This window comes from Ursus maritimus, unplaced genomic scaffold, assembly GCF_017311325.1.
Source record: "Ursus maritimus isolate PB19 unplaced genomic scaffold, ASM1731132v1 scaffold_35, whole genome shotgun sequence".
In the NCBI taxonomy this organism is placed as follows: Eukaryota; Metazoa; Chordata; class Mammalia; order Carnivora; family Ursidae; genus Ursus; species Ursus maritimus.
Genome location: NW_024426119.1, coordinates 14,247,226 through 14,266,732, shown reverse-complemented (window position 1 = coordinate 14,266,732; position 19,507 = coordinate 14,247,226). Strand labels below are relative to the sequence as shown.

Here is a 19,507-nt window from a genome sequence, read left to right as displayed (position 1 = left end):
TCTGCACTCACCTTGTGGGGTCTGGGATCTGCGTACATGTGACTACCATTTAAATATAGGTTAAATATTTACTCTTTCACACAGTCTCAGGGGCTGTGTAAATAAGATTAAAGAAGTTTCATGAAATAAAGGAACTCACATTCTGGGGGGAGAAAGAAATCTGTACATAAAAAACTACAACACAGTGTGACAAGAGCTGTAAACGACTTGTGTGAAGTATCCGAGACACAGACCAAGGAATAATCGATTCTGCCTCCTTCTCAGAGAAAGCGCGGAGAAGAGGCTGTGTACGGGGCTCACTCCGAGAGGTGAGGGGGAACCGCTCGGTGTTAGCAGTGGGCTAACACTCCCACCAGATGGGGGCTGCACACTCCTGTCAGAGTAAAGGCTCCAGATAGCCTAGAGATGAAGCTAGAGAGAGAATCTGCAATGGATGAAGCAAGGAGACCCACGAAGAGGACAGAAGCCATGCAGCCCAGGTGACAGAGGATACGGCTGAGGGGAAGAAGGAGTCATATCTGCTTCCGGTCCTCATGACAGGTCCAGATCTCACCCAGTTCTGCCCCTCCTTCTAATCCCCACCCCTGCCCGCCCCGGCCAGGCCTGCTCCGGTTTACCATCCTTTATTTCACAGCAACGGAAGGACCCTCCAGACTTGCTCCCAGCTCTCCTTCCTGAGAGCACTCAGGCCAAAGGGAAGTCCGTGGTCAGTGGAACAAAGCAGGTAATGACCAGAAAGCTCTATACGGGGCACGTGCTTGCACGTGTCCTGGGCGACTCTATCTAGGAGGGGGAGGCCCACATAGTCATCTTTTCTGGTCTTTGGCCTTTGTTTCTATCAGCATTCGAGATGTACCCTTTGTTTTCCTTGATGTCAAGGAAACAGCAATTAGGGAGCCCTGTGTTCTTCCGTAAAGGGCCTGAGGCCGGAGTGGGGTGAAGGTGTGGGCACAAGCTTCTTAATTACACGGAAGGTAGAAGGCATTTAAATGGGAAGCTAAAATATTAATCAGCTCATTTTTAAAAGTGGTGTGAGTTATCTACAAATCTCAAGAGGAAGAGGAAAGGGACAAAGGGATATTACTTTCCCAGCGACTGACTTCATTTTTGTTTGTAATTAAGTTTATTGCCTTCCATTTGTGAAGTTGATACACGTCATCACAGAAAATTTGGAAAACACAGAACACACTGAAAGCACAAGAAAGGAAAAGAACCAGTTCTGCAACTGACAATGTTAAGGTAAATGCATGTTAAAATAAGCATTCTAAAACTGTGAGAGTTGCATAACTCGGTGAACACACTAAAAAATTGAATTGCACATTTTATATAGGTGAATGGTATGTATGTTAACTCCATCTCAATAAAAATTGTTCATAAATTTTATTTTTCATATTTCACATTCTACAGATACTCGATGTAACACAGAGAGAGTTATCATAATCTAGTAAGTCATTCCCCAACTAGCTGGGTTTTTCGCTACCAAAACCAACGCTGATATTAACGTCTTTGGTACACTGAGCTCTATACAAATATCATTTTCTTTCTTCTCAATAGCTTCCTAGAAGGATTTAAGGCTCCCAAACATACTGACAATCCAGAAATTATTTTATAAGACTAACAGAATTAAAACGCAAAAAATTCAGTTACTCTCTACAATTACTAGGCACCAAAAATAAGGAAGTGGTCCTAAGTGGAAGTCACTAGGCATTAAATCTGAAGAGAAGACAGGGGACCTAAAGCTGGGCCACAAATATGACATGTATCTGATATCAACAGAATCACAAGTGCAAAAGGTTTTTCACGTCTAAAATAACTTACAGCAAAGGAACAAAAAGTCCAGTCCTCAACAGGTGGGTGGCACAACACTGGGGTGTTTAAGAACACAGGCCTGGGGCTGGACAAAGTTGTTCAAACCCCACTTTGAACCAAGGCCAAGAGACCTGCAGCATGTTAATCCTACAGTGAGTCACCCAGAAATCGGAGAGGATAGAACACTACGTCGGGGTGAATCTGAAGTCCACCTGAGAAGAACATTCCCAAAGTGCCTGGTGCAATGCCTTTTCCCATAAGGAGCACTCAATAAATCATGGCAACCAGGATCATGGTGATGTCAGCTGCTTTTGACCAAACAGGAATGCAGGAATCCAAATCTTAGCCCTCCAGACGTTCCTGTTTAGAAACTACAGTATTTTCAGACTAACTTAGAAAGGGCCTGAAGGTATTTTTATTACCCCGGGAGTTTCAGCTGTGACCGAGCTCATTTGCGCAATCTTTACATTCCAGGGAGCTCAAAAGCTTTCTCATGCAAGGATAAAAGCAGCCTTTGTCTCAAGCTTGTAAAAGGCACCATCTTTGTCAGATGAGTTAACTGTTAGGCGAGTCAAGTGTGTTTCTGCAGGGGTGTGTTGGGAAACCCCAGGAATGTAGGCACACCCAAATAGAGAGATGGGGTGAGTTTTAGGAAAGTGGATCATGCGCCTGTACACGCACGCGTGCCCGCAAGTGTGTGTGTGTTGAGATAACACATTCTGAGCACTGTCTATACGGCAGGCACCCACCACTCCATACTGCCCAACTGTGTGAGGTGGAACTTTGATTAGCCCTGCTTTGTAGGTGGAAACTGAAGCTTAAGGAAGGGTTTTTCCAGGTTCAGAGAGCTAGTAAATGAGTGGCAGAGCCAAGACGGGAAGAGCCGTGACTGCACAGTCTCTCACCCGCTACACCCCAGCTCCACCGAAGAGAAAGATCTGGGGTGAGATAAGCCTGCATGGTTCGGGCTCTTTTTCTGATTAGTGACTTCCTGACTTCCCAACCTGGCCTTTGACGAGTATGGTCATTTAAAAGCATCAAAAAAAGGCTTTTGAAAGGTCTCATTTGGATGCTTCCTTATTCTCCCTCCACTGTCCAGCAATCATTCTGGGAGGTATCCAGTGTCCCCAGGAAACACAGGGCTGCTTTAGGCCGATGATGCAAATCCTTGTGTCCTGTCAGAGCCACAGGACCTAAAGGATCTTTCTCCTTTCCATCCTATCTCTGGAAACAACGTCCCCAGTTTCTCCAAGGGTTTTAGGAAAACAAAACAATTCTGAGAGTGAAAAGGGACACAATCAGTAAATAATGCAGACATAAATTTTGGGTTCCTCATTTTGGGTTCCCGGGTCATCCTGGTGGAGGTTCCCAGTCTGTCGGTGACCTGTATGTGAACTGTACAAGTGTGTCAATAAATTAAAACACTGTAGTTCCAAGAGAAAACCGTCTATGGCCCTTCCAGAGGTATGAACCAGCAGCTGCTCTGTCTGCTGGGTCATGTCCGCATCTCAATCTAGCCTCACAGAAAGAGTGTGGTGAATCACAAGCATCACCACAATAATCACAATGTCCCAGGGATTGGGGGGATGGGGCAATTCCAGAGACACACGCCTCATTAACATCAGCCAGGGAATCTGCACACTGACTTTTATAGACACAGAACACAGCACAATGAGGACCCGAACAAGTTCTTACTCAACCCCACCCAATTAAATGCTTTATCCGCTTTATTTCGAAGGGAAGCTCTTATGCCTTCTGGTCCTCTCTTACTCATCCCAGAACTTGAGGAAACACACTCATTCTGACAGCTCTTCTAATTCAAGCTCCAGGTCTAAGCAGTGGTGTAACTAGTAGGCTTAAAAAAAAAAAAAAGTCTGAATTTTTTTGTTCATTAGATCTAAAAGCAACTTTTCCCAGCATTTTTCCCAGCATTTTTCCCAGCACTTTCCCCAGCATTTTTCCAACAAATGTATTGAAATTGAGGGGGATTCAGGACAAAAAAAGGCCAGTTTGGGATCACCATGACCAACTTCTTCCTTATAAAAGAGGCACTGAGGCCTCAAAGTGAAGAGCTGAGCCCAAAACACTCATCCAGGGGGCATCAGGCCTTCTCCTCTCAGCTGAGGCCTGTTTCCCTGTTACTAGGCTCCTTGGTTAAAATACTTTCTCAGGTTTTAAGTCTTCTCTCCAACGAAAGGGAGAAAGGAAAGGATGAAGGGAGGGAGGGAAGGAGGGGTGGGGTGAGATGGGGAAGGTTTAGATCAACTCCATTAAAGCTCAAGGACAATTTCAAATGACCAGTAAATGGAGATTTGAGGGAGAATGAGACAACTAAAAATGCCTCAGTCATTGTCGGCCTGACAAGAGGAGGACAAATGTCACCTACCTTTGGTCTTGATGGCCGTTTCAATGTTCAGAGCGTCACGCTCAGCATCGAAATTGGTGTAGGCTTTGACCGACCCGTACGCACTTGGGGGCGTGGAGTGCTGAGGTTAAAAGACAAACATACTCAAATCATACATGTCTAAAATCCCCCTGCTGAAATATCCCTGAAATAGATTTTTTCTATGGTTTCTTTAAACAATTCAAATCATTCGTAGACTAGGTAACTAGGTAAGTATAAATGTGCCATCACACAGAGAATAAGAAACTTCATTGTTCCGAATGAGAATTCCTCTTCAAAAGCTCAGCTAGTTTAGAAAATGCTGTCTGTTGGGGCGCCTGGGTGGCACAGCGGTTGGGTGTCTGCCTTCAGCTCAGGGCGTGATCCTGGCGTTATGGGATTGAGCCCCACATCAGGCTCCTCCGCTACGAGCCTGCTTCTTCCTCTCCCACTCCCCCTGCTTGTGTTCCCTCTCTCGCTGGCTGTCTCTATCTCTGTCGAAAAAATATATATATATATATTTAAAAAAAAAAAAAAAAAGAAAGAAAATGCCGTCTGTATTTTCACTTATCCTACTTCTGGTGCAAGCTCAAAAGCAGACTACCCAAAGCTGGGCACTGGAAACCACCATTTATCTGGGAAGGCGTTGAACTGGGCCGGCAACAATTTGAAACAAGCTGAAAATGTGGAAATGCCTGAATGACAAGTGTGTTTAGCCAAGTTTTTGCTACAGGCATCTGAATTTCCACCAGGCCTGTACCGCTGAGCTCACATTTCTTTAAAATGCAAATGTAAATGCTGGCCTGCTTGTTTCAGACTATCAGATAAGTGAGGGAAGCCAGGCACCAAGGTGGTCAGGCCTCTCAGCCCACATCCTCTTTGAGTTCTCGAAGTTCCTGCTCCGCTGTCTCCTCTGTGCCCTCTCCTCTGCGGTCTTTAACACTAAGCTTTTAACCCTATGCCTACCACTCTTCCTATTTTTTCTTTTTAAAAAAATGGCTTTTCTTATTGCCTTTGAACCATACCCTCTTCCTTTTCCAATGCTTTTCAAAGCCCCGTATCCTGCCTGATCTGATGGACCCACTTCCATCCCATCCACCCCCCCACCAGACTGAGGTGAGGACAGTAGTATGTATCTACATCAGTTCTTCTATCTGAAGTGTTGACTCCTCTCCTTCCTTGAGAGCTCTTACAGCTTTCCTCCTCCCTGCTACCCAGTCCCAAAGCAAAGGGCAGGCAAAAGAAGATGGACAGTGTGGTTTAGGTTGTCAGTGGAACCATCCTCCTTCCACATCAAGACTCGTCCTTCCCCACCACCTCCGCCCAGTACATGATGCCCATCGTAATGTGATGACTTTGCCTTAGTTCAGTTTCTGGGAAGAGTCAGAGCCTGAGGTGCCCTGACTTCTCTATCCACCCACGGGCCACACATTATGAGGCATCCCAGCACCCATTTCATTAGGTTTTATTAGGAGCGCGGTTACACAGGTAAGTAACTAAGATGACATCCTCTCAAATGTTTCGCAGGTCAAGCCAGAAATCTAAGTTCAGGCCTGGACAGAGTATTTCAAAACGCAGTTGTGACCATCTTGGCCCAACAGTGAATCCAGTTAGCATTGATAACTCTGAAGCACAGTGGATTATTAAAGTATTTTCCGTCTAATTTTACTGAACTTTCCAGTAAGATTAAACCAATGGAAACGGAACATACATTCAGGAAAAGGTAAGGACAAAGGGTTATTCTGAAATACTGTATTTGTTATGGTGGCTACAAAATGTGGATGGAAATCTAAGAAAAACATTTCCCTATTTATTAACAATGCCGTCAATTATTTACAAAGGCAGGTAGTCTGGTCATTGAGCCGTATCACATACGGCTTCATTTCCTAGGTGCTATGTCGTCTTATTCCAAAAACAACAGTGAGTAGGGAAANNNTTTTGCATACCTTTTATAAAACTTCTAGAAACAAAACTAAATGGATAATTGAACCTATTACCCGTAGAATCCACTTGTCTGAAAATCGAATTATTGAGGAAAAGTGATTTTTCTCTTCCTCCAAAATATGGGAAAAATATGACATTTTCTACTGCACTCCCATCTCTCCACACAGAGAGATGCATTATCCTTAAGTAACTTCAAAGGCTACACGAAAAGCCCTTTTCTGAAATCTGACACTAAAAACAATCTAATGATCAGATCCATTAAGAAAAAAAATTATTTAGCTTAGACCTGTCTGGACCTCAACATGCAGCTCTTAAGTGTTGCCAACAATAGTGTGCATAAGTTCCACGAGGAAAGATTAAAAATATACAGGCTCCTTGGGGCGCCTGGGTGGCACAGCGGTTAAGCGTCTGCCTTCGGCTCAGGGCGTGATCCTGGCATTATGGGATCGAGCCCCACATCAGGCTCCTCCGCTACGAGCCTGCTTCTTCCTCTCCCACTCCCCCTGCTTGTGTTCCCTCTCTCGCTGGCTGTCTCCATCTCTGTCGAATAAATAAATAAATAAATAATTTAAAAAATATATATATACAGGCTCCATACTCCATACAACCTGGGTTTGCGCAGACGTGATCTATCTGAACGTTTGATGGCAAGCACCAGAGATAATACAGAGGGTTCTGTCCCACCTAATCCAAACTGCTGTCAAGTGACTTTTGAGTGCTTCGATGTATTTCAGTTTCAGTGAGAGCAAATTTTGAAGTATCTGCAAGATACGCCTACAAACCAGTATTACTGCTGAGTTTTTGTGATAGCCATTTCTGCCAAGATGACCTGAAAGATTTATGGTATTACGCATTATATATTTTACATATTCATAATTTATATTTTACTCGATTCTAAAAGTATTTGCAATGACTTGTAATTTCACATATAGTTTAAAAAAATATTAGCTGTAAAACAAAACAGATGCATCAGAATTTCCAGGTTCATATTTCCTGTGAAAGACAATTAGATATGATTCTGAGCTCCCTGATAGCCAAAGCAGAAAAAGGAAACATGATGAATTAGAAAACTTTATTATTTAGTTTTAAAAAATAAAAACAAACACACACACACACACACACACACACACACGCACACAAATATCCTCGTTGTTCTGGAGAAAAGAATTCCCAGATGTTAAATTAAAACAACAACATATAAGTCCTAGTCTAGAATAACTTCTTGGACACTGTAAGAAGTCTAAAACACAAGGATTATTTTTGATATGGCTGTAGCTTATGCCAATCAATAATGAAATGCCAGGGCATGACATTAAGACTCAAGTATCATCATGACCATTACTACCACTGGCACACTAAGTATATAGCAGGATAAAACTCCAGCCATCCCAGCGTCACTAATGCCTGTCCAATTTTAACGTGATGCCAAAAAAGTTTCTAGTGCCGTAACATTTCTGTCAAATTGAACTACGGGGAACAGTAAAAGTAATGGGGAAGAAAATGGTAACAAAGAGCGGGGAATGATTGTCTAAATTTGTCCTCGTTGTCCTTAGATGTACAAGGAAAGAGAGTAGCACAGTTATCCAGAGAGATGTCTAATTTGCAAAAATTACACAAAGTGAAAATGATATACTTACATCACCCTCCAAGCTGAGCTTGCAGAGAATTTCGTGAACAGTAGACATTGTGAAGGAAGCTGGGGGAAAAAAGTACAACAAAAAGTATTTATGTAGAGGCTTTCCTTTCCCCCGAAGCACTGTGATTCATTATACTAACCTTTATTTCTTAGACCATTTCATCTGAGGATATTAGAGTAATTTTTGCAAATAGATGCAATTCCTATCTTATGATTGGGCAAATCAAAGCTGGGAGATGGTTTGCCTTAGGTTTCGGATGGACTACAGAAGTAGCCAGTGAGGGCACCTGGGTGACTCAGCAGGTTAAGTGCCTGCCTTTGGCTCAGGTCATGGTCTGGGGGTTCTGGGACTGAGTCCCACACTGAGCTCCCTGCTCAGCAGGGGGTCTGCTCCTGCCTCTCCCTCCCCCCTCAGGCCTTCTCTCTCAAATATATATAAAGTGAAGAAGAAGGAGAAGGAGGAGGAGGGGGAGGAGGAGGAGGGGAAGAAGAAGAAGAAGAAGAAGAAGAAGAAGAAGAAGAAGAAGAAGAAGAAGAAGAAGAAGAAAGAAGAAGAAGAAGAAGAGGAGGAGGAAGAAGGAGGAGGAGGAAGAGGAGGAGGAGGAGAAGAAGAAGAAGTAGTAGTAATGAGTCTTTCTTGTGCTCTGTGTAAAGAGAACCCTGGGAGACTGATTTGTGAATACAAAAACAAAATGCTCCCCGAGGCTCATGCAACTTGTTCTAACAGGATAAAACTGAGTCTTCCATTTCTCATAAAAAGTGATAAGCTTGTCCAACCAGCCACTGCTTCTGTGTTTCTCACCAGTGATTTACCCTATTGAAAAGGACTGAAATCAATAGCATTTGCACACTGGCCCATTCCTAAATAGAACCTTTATTACTATCCATGAGTTTCTTAGCTCAGCAATGCTTAGAAGATATGCAACTGTTTAAGAAAAAGACCATGGACAGATTTTCTGACATTAACTCATTCCAGAAAGGACTGATCCCTTGTATTTAAGATTCAAAAGGGCTGAAATGAAGTCATCTTCCAGTTAATACACTTAATCGGGCAGTGACAGTATAGCCTGATGAATTGGCTTTCCAGCTTTGTGATCACAGAGTTCTCGGAATTGATACACCAACCTCTGCCAATGAAGAGTGCCCAAGTAGCAGGAAATTTATCTCAACTGAGACAAGATAGGTCATTTAGCCACAGCATCCCCAAAAGAAGGAAAATAGAGCAGAGCTGTAACCTGAAACAGTGGGATCAACATCTGAATTGTAATAACTCCTGCTTTGGTCTCTTTGCTTAATATTCTTTGATCAAGGAAATTATGCCCATGCAAATCCAGCTTTCCTATTCTCCCTACAGTTTGCATGGTCTAAATATTTTCATAAAACTGGCTTGGAGGGAGTATCTGACACAGACATTTGCTAACTTATCGGAACACTGTGGACTAAGCAGATTCCAGGCTCTGTGTCAGGTGGAGGTGGGGGAATGTAAGAAGATTCGCCTTTATTTGTGCTTATGGATATATTTCTGCAAGATTTTCACCCTGAGATCTCTCCTAGACCACCCCTTTCTCTTCTTAATGATCACAGAATAGTTTTAAGCAAAGCAAAAAGAAAATCAAAGCTATTCCAATTACCCCCACTCCCACAGTTTTCATACACCCCCCGACTCCCTGAATATGTCCCACGGTTGGGATGTAATACTGATTTTAAGGTCTTGCTCTATACATACACTCTGGTGCATCCAGACAAAGGACTATTATTCAGAACTGAAAAGAAATGAGCTATCACACCATGAACAGACATGGAGAAATCTTAAATACATATTACTATGTGAAAGAAGCCAGTCTGAAGAGCTCCATACTACATACACAGTATGATTCCAACTATAGGACATTCTGGTTAAGGCAAGACCATGGAGACAGTAAAAGGATCAGTGGTTGCCAGGAATTACAGGGAAAGGAGGAAGGGATGAAGAGGTGGAGTACGGAGGATTTTTTAGGGCCATGAAACTACTCTGCATGATACTATAATGGAGGATACATGCCATTATACATTTGTCAAAACCCATAGAAGGTACAGCACTAAGAGTGAACCCTAATGTGAACTATGGGCTTTGAATGATAGTGATGTGTGATATCGGTTCATCGGTTGTAGCAAACATACCACTCTGGTGTGAGGGGCCATGCATCTCGGTAACTGGACTGTCCAATACAGCAGCTACCAGCCACCGTGGCTATCGAGCCCTGGGAAAGTGTCCTGTCCAAACTGAGATGTGCTGTAAGTGTAAACTACACACTGGATTCTGAAGATTCAGCATGAGAAAAAGAATATAAAATCTCTCCATTTTTTATATTGACTAAGTATTTATGATACATTGGGTTTATTGGGTTAAACAAAATAAACTATTTAAATTTAATTTCACCTGTTTCTTTTCCCCTTTTTTAATGTGGCTACTAGAAAATTTACAGCTGCATATGCAGCTCACGCTCTATTTCTGTTGGGGAGCTCTGGCCTAGAGGATCCCAAGGTGCCATGGTCTAATCCTAGTCCAAAAACTTTTGCAGGAGCCAGGTCATGTGAAAATTAAGTTTGCGATTCCTTGCCAGGATAGACAAGTTTGAGTCTGCCTTGACAGAGCAAGAAATCTCTGACTTCTACTTGGGCCAAGAAACATTCTGGAGGGTCTCGTCAGTATCCATCAGGCTGAGAGCCACCAGAGCGGAGACGAATTCCCTAGGACACTAACTACAGAATCCTGACCTTGACCATAACCCCTGAGCTTCATCAGAACTGCAGTAGGTCTGCAGCGAGGGGTAAACTGTCGTCATCGGCCTTACAGAATTCAAGTCCCCACTGTAAACATCGCAGAAATAAAAATGCCAAAACAAAAGCAAAACCCCAAAGAGGATCAGTTAAGTCAGACTTGCAAACAGAATTGTTTCTGCTCACAAAGAAATGTGGATTGAAAGTCCACCTAGTTCTTAAATCAGGTGTCTCACGTGGGTAATGATGTTCAGGGAACCTCAACCACAAAGGCACAGCAGGTTTTTACCGTACGGTTCTTTCAAGCTGCCTTTTCAGCCCTAAGCGCTGGCTTTGCAGAAAGCTGCCTAAGCCTGTCTCACACGGGACCCTCGTTACTGCACAAGGCAAAGACAATCTGATACACACTCTCCACTCCCGTTAATTCTTCTCCCACAGCCACAACACACGGAGGAGAGATGGAAAACAGCGATTTTAAAGGCCCCACAATCTTCCTTTCCATTTTATCGTCCACAGTCGTGCTGTTCTTTCATCACATCAATCCTACATGCTACTATTAATTAAATTCCTACACATCATCTCGTCGAAATAATTCAAAACTCATCCTTCCATAGCCTTCTCTAATTCCAGCTCAGGCCAGCCGTCAAAGATGGTCGCAGAAACCCAGCCTCAGCGTCCTCTGTCTACTCCGCCGGAAAAACTGGACTTGAGCCCCAAGGTTACTTGCTTCTTCCCAAACGCTGTACTCCTTTCATCCACAGGGCCCTGATCCCTGCTTCCTCCCCCATCTCCTTACCCTCACCTCTCCTTGGTTATGGAGGCTGTGCCCATTCCTGAAGTCACCGCTACTCTGGTCTCAGCTCATGGGGTGGCTGTAGCCGCCATGCCACATGCTCTCTCCCACCTTCCAATGTCAAAAGTGATGCCACCAGACTTCTTTGCTGAGCACAATGTACTGAGTTCCCGCATGTACCAGGTGTTCAGATGGCAAATGCCTCAGTCCAACTCAAAGCAGCAGGGAGTGTATTTTACCTCGCCTTCCTCACAGTGTCCTGGCCCCACAAATTTAAGAGGGCCTTTGCACACTCCAGGGGCTAAGTAAACTTTTAGAAATAAGTCGGCACTTGGCATAATTAACATCTATATTTGTATTATTTATAACCATTCTGCAGAAAAAGCAAAAATGTCACAATAACCACGAAAGAATCTCCATAAAGCTTGCTATAATTCTGTGCGTGTTGTGTTGTATCCAGTAAATATTTCCTATTTCATGCACGCTTAATGGCAAACACATTTTCACCTTACAAATAAAATACGGCCCTTGTTTCTTCACTACTTCCGTGTGGAGGACTGATTAGGTTCTGGAACCAATAGTCGGCTTTGCCACTCATAACCCTTGAAAGCAGGAAAAGAAAGTCTCAGTAGGGCTATGGTAGGTTACAGGCACTGGTAACCTTCACATAATCACTCAACAAACCCCTGACAAGCACACCCCCCCCCGCCCCCGGCTCTCCAGCTCTCTTCCCGGCTTGCCCCTGTGAGACACCTGAGGCCTCAGCCCAGATGACTCAGCTGATGAGAATCATGGCAGCGCCAGAATCTGGGTCGTCTCACTCTTGGGTCTTCACCCTGGCAGCTTTACCACAATGGTTCTCCATTCCAAAAGATGAAGACTCAGACAGAAAGATAAAAGTAATATGAGTGAGATCAACTAAGAGATTAACGGTGAGGTACCGGCGGGTTTGAGAAGGGCAATTACCCTGGAAGGTTCCAGCCAGGCAAACATGGGGGAAAGGCTGGGGAGAAGGAATGGAGGAGAATGTCTGTCCCTGGGTGGTGGGAGAATGAAGAAGACAAGTTTAAAACAAGCCTTGTCTACTGTAGTGCCCTGTGGGGGGCCTAAAATATTGTTTTCTGAATGGTGCAAATTTAAGTATGGCTGTGGAAATAGGGGAGAGCCAGAAAGCCAAAGTGATTTGCTCTCCAATACTCATCCTATCTGTTCACCACATTTGCTCTGGAGGCTGAATTTCTCACTGAAAGCAGGCGCCCTGCCTTAGTTTACCTAGTGCTTGAGAATAAAATGAAGTCTGTGAGCCATGTGACAATTCCACCCTCACTGCCGCCTCATCACAGTGTAAAATTCGCAAGTGTGTTAAAAGCCGAACAACCACTCCTTCCTGGCAGACTTCTCACAGAACATGAAAACGGCAGTCTGCATCACTCTTTCCAGCACTTCGACCTCACCCAGATCTCCAACTGGTTTCAGCTTGTAAAAAAGAAGGGGAAAAAGTCAGCAAATTCAATCTGTTGATGAGTAGTGTGTGCACACACCAGTACCTTCCATTCCCAGGGAAGGGCTGGCTGACAAGACCATTAAAACAGCTCTTTACGGGGTAGGTTTTTTTCTCTAAGAAAATAACTAGAAGGACACCTGAGTGGTTCAGTCGGTTAAGCGTCTGCCTTCCACTCAGGTCATGATCTCGGGGTCTTGGGATTGAGCCCCACGTCTGGCTCCTAGCTCAGCGGGAAGACTGCTTCTCCCCCCGCCTCTCGAAAAACAAATAAATCTTAAAAAAGAAAAAGAACTAGAGAGATACAGAGAGACTTAGTGAAAGAGCCACACCCACTTCAAACTGGTTTGAAATAATTCACCACTAGGGTGAGAACAGCCTCACTCATTCCTTGTAGCGCACCCCCCCCCCCCAGTCATGAAGGTAACAGTTTTCTCCTCTGGCCTTGAAAATATTAACGAATGAAGACTGTTAGCTGCCTGACTGCAAAAGCCCTTGGAGTGCAAAGCTAGACATTTATGAAATCTGTGCAGCTGTTGGAAAACAATCATTTACGTTGAACATAAGGACTGTCTTAAAGATACTTAAGGGTTTGTCCTTTTTTTTAAACCCTACCTATTTTTTTTTTGTCTTTTACTGTTTCACTTCAAACACGCGGTAATAAAAATAGTACAAGTAAAAGAGATTTAACTTCTCCCCGAAAAAGGAAAGTAAAACAAAATTTGCAAAAAGAGTGGAAACAGACAAAGCAAACCCAAAAGTCAGTACTCTGCAAAGAGCAAAAACAAGTTTTACTGAAATGAATTAAGAACCAGCTCCAGAAAACCCAAATATTAATTCACATAAACAAACAAACAGGAACATGTTGCGACAGGGCTGGTCTGCACAGCCAAATCTGAAATCTGAGGACAACCCAGCAGTTTCGTGGACACACCCACCTTACAGTTTCAACATGGTGTTGATGTGTTACCACAAAACACAGCCCTAGCAACCATGATGAATCAATGGGGAACTGGATGATACAAACGAGGGTTTTTAAAGTGAAAATGTGTGTGGGTGGCAGGGCGGAGGGCTGGGTTTCCCCACCAAAACCTTCTCTGCGCAGAGCTCAGGTCTCCAGGACCAGACTGGAATCTTAAACCAAAAGGGGAGGAAAAATTGCATGAGTGGGGTTGGGAATGGAATTCATATTGTGCTACATCTACTCCTCACCCCCCAAAGCATTTTTCAGTGAACAGAACATTCCTGAAAACACATCCTTCTCTCCTTGGTTTTATGGTCTTGATCAATGCCTGAGTCACAGGGCCAAGTCATCTTGCAGAAATCCTGGCATTGTGCCCAGTGGCCGTGATCGAACTGAGCAGGCCAGACACAAGAGCACTTGCTTCGGCGTGTCCGTTTTGCTACCTGATCTGAATCAGTATCTGTTTGCTACCTACAGACCTACGTGGCAGCCTCTTGTTCCCAGAGGTTCTCCCTCCGTCCCCGGTCATGGGTTTGGAGTGGGTGGAAAGAGACTGGCAGGAAGAATGAAGTCAGTTGGCATGGAACACCTTCAGGGCTGGGAAATCAAAGCCTTCACAGCTACAGAGCAATGTCAACTGCTTACCGTGTTTCTAATGGGCACCCAGTGCCCACAGAAAAAGCCTAAACTCAGCCTTCAAGATCTTCCACACTTTGGACTTGACCTACCTCTCCATCAATATCTCCTACACAGCCCCCTGCACGGGTACGCACACACACACTGCAGTGACACCAGGCTGGTGATTCCTCTCTAAATACACTCGGCAGAGTCCTACCACCTCTAGGCCCAGGTTGTCTGGGAACACACAATCTTGATCTGACAGCCTTGTGAGACTTCAGGATACAAAAAATACTGTTCTTTTTCTCCCGCACCTCTCCCTGCTTTGTGCTCCTGTCTCAGTCTGTCTGTGAAATATCAAAAATGAGTATATAAAGGTGGTCTTCCATTTTATGTGCCCACAGGGTTTCTGTCGCATTCACTTCTGTTTCCTTATACGTCTAAGCGCAGTGCCTACCAAAAGAGTAGGCGCTCAATCGTTATTTATGGACGCTTTACACACACGGGGCCTTTCCATATCCTTACGGCTTCTTTTTCAATGCACTCTTGCTCCATTTTCTTTCTCTCCCTCAGACTGAACATCCTAAATGCAGTTCCAGTTCCATACATTCTGAGCTGGACGCTCAAGCGGCCAGCTTCCTTGCAAATCTTCACAAAGCCTGGCAGGTCACTTCAGGGGCAGCCTCTTCCTCATCATGATAGACAGCCCCTTCCCATCCCAGCACCCCACCTCTGTATGGCCAGGGCCTCCCGGGTCCTAGCTAAGTCCCTGGACAACGTGCAAATGTAACCTACATCTCCTAAGGCACCTGGAGTGCAAGGAAGGAGCAGAAAGGAGGAAGAACTTGCAAGTGGCCTTGGGATTCCCATTTCCTCTGAGCTGTGAGTGTGTACACTGGGTGTGGCAGGGAGACAAAGAGCAAGGACTCCAGCTCACAGCCACTCCCCTGATTCAGAATTTTCCACACCGAACGAGGGATTAGAACTCAGACTACTTGGATATACTGACTTCTCTCTGACAAGACTGAGGGCAGATGTCTTCAAGCTTCAGGGTGTACCCCAGAAGGGAGATTCAGAGGTAATCTCAGTTTGGAACCACCCACAACAAGCCTAGGCATCTCCTGACCCCTACTGCTGACCTGCTTCCCAGCAAAGTAGACTGCCTCTGGCAACAGAAGGAAAAGCATACCAGTGAAGGGGTGGAAAGAATTTTTTAAAAGAACTGGAATTTCCTGATGTGGCCTCTAACTAGAATGGGGTGTGGCACCAGGGAAAATGAGGGAGGTGGATTCCCATGAGCAAAAAAAACCAGGAGCATTCCATTTCTATTTAATCCACACAATAAAATCCGGAAGGCAGGTTAAGTCATAATTATTTTAAAAAACACTACCACAAGGCAGGCTCAATATGACACTCAGGTCTGTGGAACAGCTAGATTAAAGGGGAAAGGAGCCCCTGCCAAGTTGGGGAACGAAAATATTAATTTGGGATAATGTAAAGTTCAAAATTCAATTACTGCCTATACAACTCACTTACTTGGTCTATTTTTTCTCTCCCCACCAGACTTGAAGTCTAAAGAGCAGGTTTTTGTTCTGTTTCTTTTTTTCAGACTGTTTTGTTCACTCTTGCATACCCAGTACCTCTGTCAGTACACAGAACACGACAGATGCTTAATAAATATTGTGGAATGAATAGATGGTCAAAGCAGCCCAGTAGAGACTGAGACTCCTTGTGACACGACTGCTCTCCATTAACAAAAAATGCCTCGGCAGGCCCACAGCCCTGCACAAGGCTCATGAGTGTGTCAGTGCAAGAGCCTAGGCCCAACGGTGTAGGAAAAGCCTACAGTCCCCAAAATCAATAGCAATTATAGAAGGATACCTACCTTGCCAGGAAAACTACTTAACTCAGAAATTAGTCAGGAAACTAATGGCCATGACAGCCAGCCTAATGTCAGTCAATACAGTACCTTAATAGCTCAAAGACACAAGATGTTAAATTCTGAGACGCAATCCAAGAACAAGCACCAAATCAAAGCCAGTGAGTAAGCAGTATTTCCTGGTCATTTGCCACGGGCAGTCCATTTGGCACTGCGAGAAATTACAAAATCCAGGAGGTCTCCAAATCATAGTTAATTCCAATCTTTAGTTAACTAAAGAAATGCACATTGATGGTCACACCCTTGCACTACAGATGCGATACTTTCAGAAAAACCCTTGAGGGGCGCCTGGGTGGCACAGCGGTTGGGCGTCTGCCTTCGGCTCAGGGCGTGGTCCCAGCGTTCTGGGATCGAGCCCCACATCAGGCTCCTCCGCTATGAGCCTGCTTCTTCCTCTCCCACTCCCCCTGCTTGTGTTCCCTCTCTCGCTGGCTGTCTCTATCTCTGTCGAATAGATAAGTAAAATCTTTGAAAAAAAAAAAAAAAAAAGAAAAACCCTTGAAGTTCTTAGATAATCGATGGACTTGGAAGAAGGGGAGAGAAGTACTCAACAGGAATGTCTTACCACCACTGGCCAGTGGACTCCTCTCCGGAGTTTGCCGCTCTGAATCTAGCCTCATCTGAAATACTCCTTCACAATGCCTGAATGTTATAATTAGGTGGCTCCTTAATTCCATGGCCTCTAACTTCATAAAGCACAGATCTGTTCAGGTTAACAAGGTTTTCTTGGTTTTTAAATAATACAACTCTTTTATGTTGCTGAGGATTTCAGGACCACCAACCATTCCTAACTTAATGAATATTGATTCAATTTGCTAGTCTTTAGCTGGCTGTGAGTACACTGAAATGGGGAGGAGGAGGGATGGCAGCAGAAATGGATAAGCCTAATGGCTTTTATAATATGTCAGGGAAGAGGGATGCTGAGGACACATGAGGAAGGTGGAAAAAACAAAGTGGGAGGGAGGGGCAAAGATACAATTTTCCAATTAAAATAATCAGGGCCACCAAGGAAAGTTCCAGAATAGAATTTCAGTGATTTATTCTTCCTACCCACATACCCTCATCCCTTATCCTCCCACCTTTTCTCCCCACCTTTACCCCACCCCCAAATTAAGCATGTATTACCAATATAGTACTTAGATACAGTGCATGTTAAGTAGGGGTTTCTTGGCTAACCTAGGAACCTAAACACCTTTATAACACTGTTTCAGTGAGAAAGTATATTCTGCATTCCAAACCACCAAGCTCCAGACCAGCACAGTAGCACATATTTCTGGACAGAATCCATCAGTAGAGTCAGCCTGAGCTCAGGGCCCAGGCCCCTGGACTCTAGAATCTTAAGGTTCTAGGTGAAGACCCAGTGTGCACCCAGGAGGCCACTGCTCTTTTACAGATTCAGAATACTCACAGCTTCAAAAGGGCAAATCTTAACATAAAAGCGACCATCTACATTGGTACAGGACCTAGTGTTTTCAGTGTGCTTTACATATTTATTTTTGAATGAACATGTTTTTTGAAGTCTTCCACAACAACTGCGTAGGTGGAGGTAAGAATGGGCATCCTTAAGCCACTTTCGCAGGTAAGGAAATTGATGTTCTCCTCCTACCTTCTCAACAGCCAGTTGATGGAATCCAGCCCTCTGCACGAGAGGCTGAGACCCGCCACACAGCTGCAAGGAGCAGCCGGCGGGGAGGGGCGCGGGGGTGGGGGGGCACCACGCCCTTTTCTGTACCCTTGTCCCTGACTCACCGCCGCATCACCAGGAGTAACAGCCAAAGACAACCCTCTTCCTCCCCTCCCCCAACCTTGGGGGACACTTCCTTCCTGACGCAAAAATGGTCAACCAAGTGGGAAACTCTCCAGGTAACTCAAATCAGAGGTTGTTCTCCTACAAGATAACCTAGACAAAGGACAATGAGCTGAGGTTTGTTTATTTTTCCCCCTTTTTTGTTTTGTATTATTGGGGAAAGAGGTTGCGACTACAAATTCCCACCTCTCATCCTCCCCCCACTGCTTCCCTCCAGGTGGTCGATACAAGTTCCACAAATGCGTGGGCTTTTTTTTTTTTTTCAAATAAAGTAATTTAAAACTGAGAGAGGTTACTTTCTAGATGGCCGTTAAGCTTTTGTTAAACGTGGAGGGAAATGTCCCCAAGACAGCTCCGCCTGGGACCCAAGGCTACCAGGGCAGCCACGCCCTGCCCACCACGGCGCCCGGCGCGTCTGGAATGTGGGGCCTCCCTCCGTTCTCCTCCCCGGTGCCCCTCGCCGAGCTTCCTGGGAGCACTTCGGGGGGATGCCTGACCCCCTCCCTCTGCCTTGCAAGCCCAACGCCGGGGCGCAACCAGTCCCCCTCACTCCTACCCAGACCACCTTGCTACTGCGCCGCCCCCCCAGAACCCCTTGTGCGGGCCGTCCCACCAGCCCCCTTCCCTGGACGGCCTCCCGGGTTCCTGTGACCCAAGGCTCTCTGCAAGGCCGTCTTCCTCTTTTCCCGCTGCTCCCCGCCCCGCTAGCGCGGCGGCCCCGGGGCCATAGCGGGAGGGCGGGGCGCACCCCGCTTACCTGGGCCCGGCGCCGAGAGCTGCGAGCGTCCCCAGTTGTAGAGCAGAGCTGGCTGCCCTGGGTGGGGCTTTTATAGCCGCCACATCCTCACTGTGCAAGGGAGGCCCGCCCCGCCCCGCCCCCCCATGCCCGCTCCCACCCCGAGTCAGGGTGACTCACCCTCCCCGGCCCGCCCGCCTACTGGGGCGGCCTCGCCCTGGAACGTTCCCGAGCCGCGCCATGCGGGAGCGGCCCCCGCGCCCACGGCCCTGCCCTCCATTAAAGCACTGCCCAGGCTTCCTTGAGGCCCATTAGCGGCCTCGTTTCTCCCATTCTTCCTCCTTTTACTTTTTTAGCGCCAAGTCGGGTTCTCAGCCCTGGCTTAGGTTAATAAATTAGCAAGACTCTAGTAGACGCGGAGCTTGGTTAAGTCACTTTTTTAAAGGCATCAATGCAATGGAAGAAAGAATTGTTCCAAGAAACATAAATCGAGATTCTCCTGAGCAGGAGCTGTTGGCATCCAGCTCCAGCTCCAGCTCCAGCTCCCAGTTACCGTCTGCAAACATATTAGCTTAACCTCTGACCAGCAGTTCCCGGGAGCAGAGTGGGGCGGGAGA

General features: G+C 45.5%; 1 protein-coding gene across 1 annotated transcript in view; it reads right to left on the bottom strand.

Annotated features, from left to right (window-relative positions):
* ANXA2 (annexin A2) overlaps positions 1-19,012 on the bottom strand; it is a 42,836-nt gene extending 23,824 nt beyond the window's left edge. Inside the window, exons 1-3 of the mRNA XM_040620567.1 lie at positions 18,912-19,012; positions 7,774-7,832; positions 4,196-4,295 (exon numbers count right to left, since the gene is read on the bottom strand). Coding sequence (XP_040476501.1) covers positions 4,196-4,295; positions 7,774-7,821 — 148 coding nt within the window. The 5' untranslated portion in view covers positions 7,822-7,832; positions 18,912-19,012. The remainder of the gene's footprint in view (positions 1-4,195; positions 4,296-7,773; positions 7,833-18,911) is intronic.
* Positions 19,013-19,507: the final 495 nt, after the last annotated feature.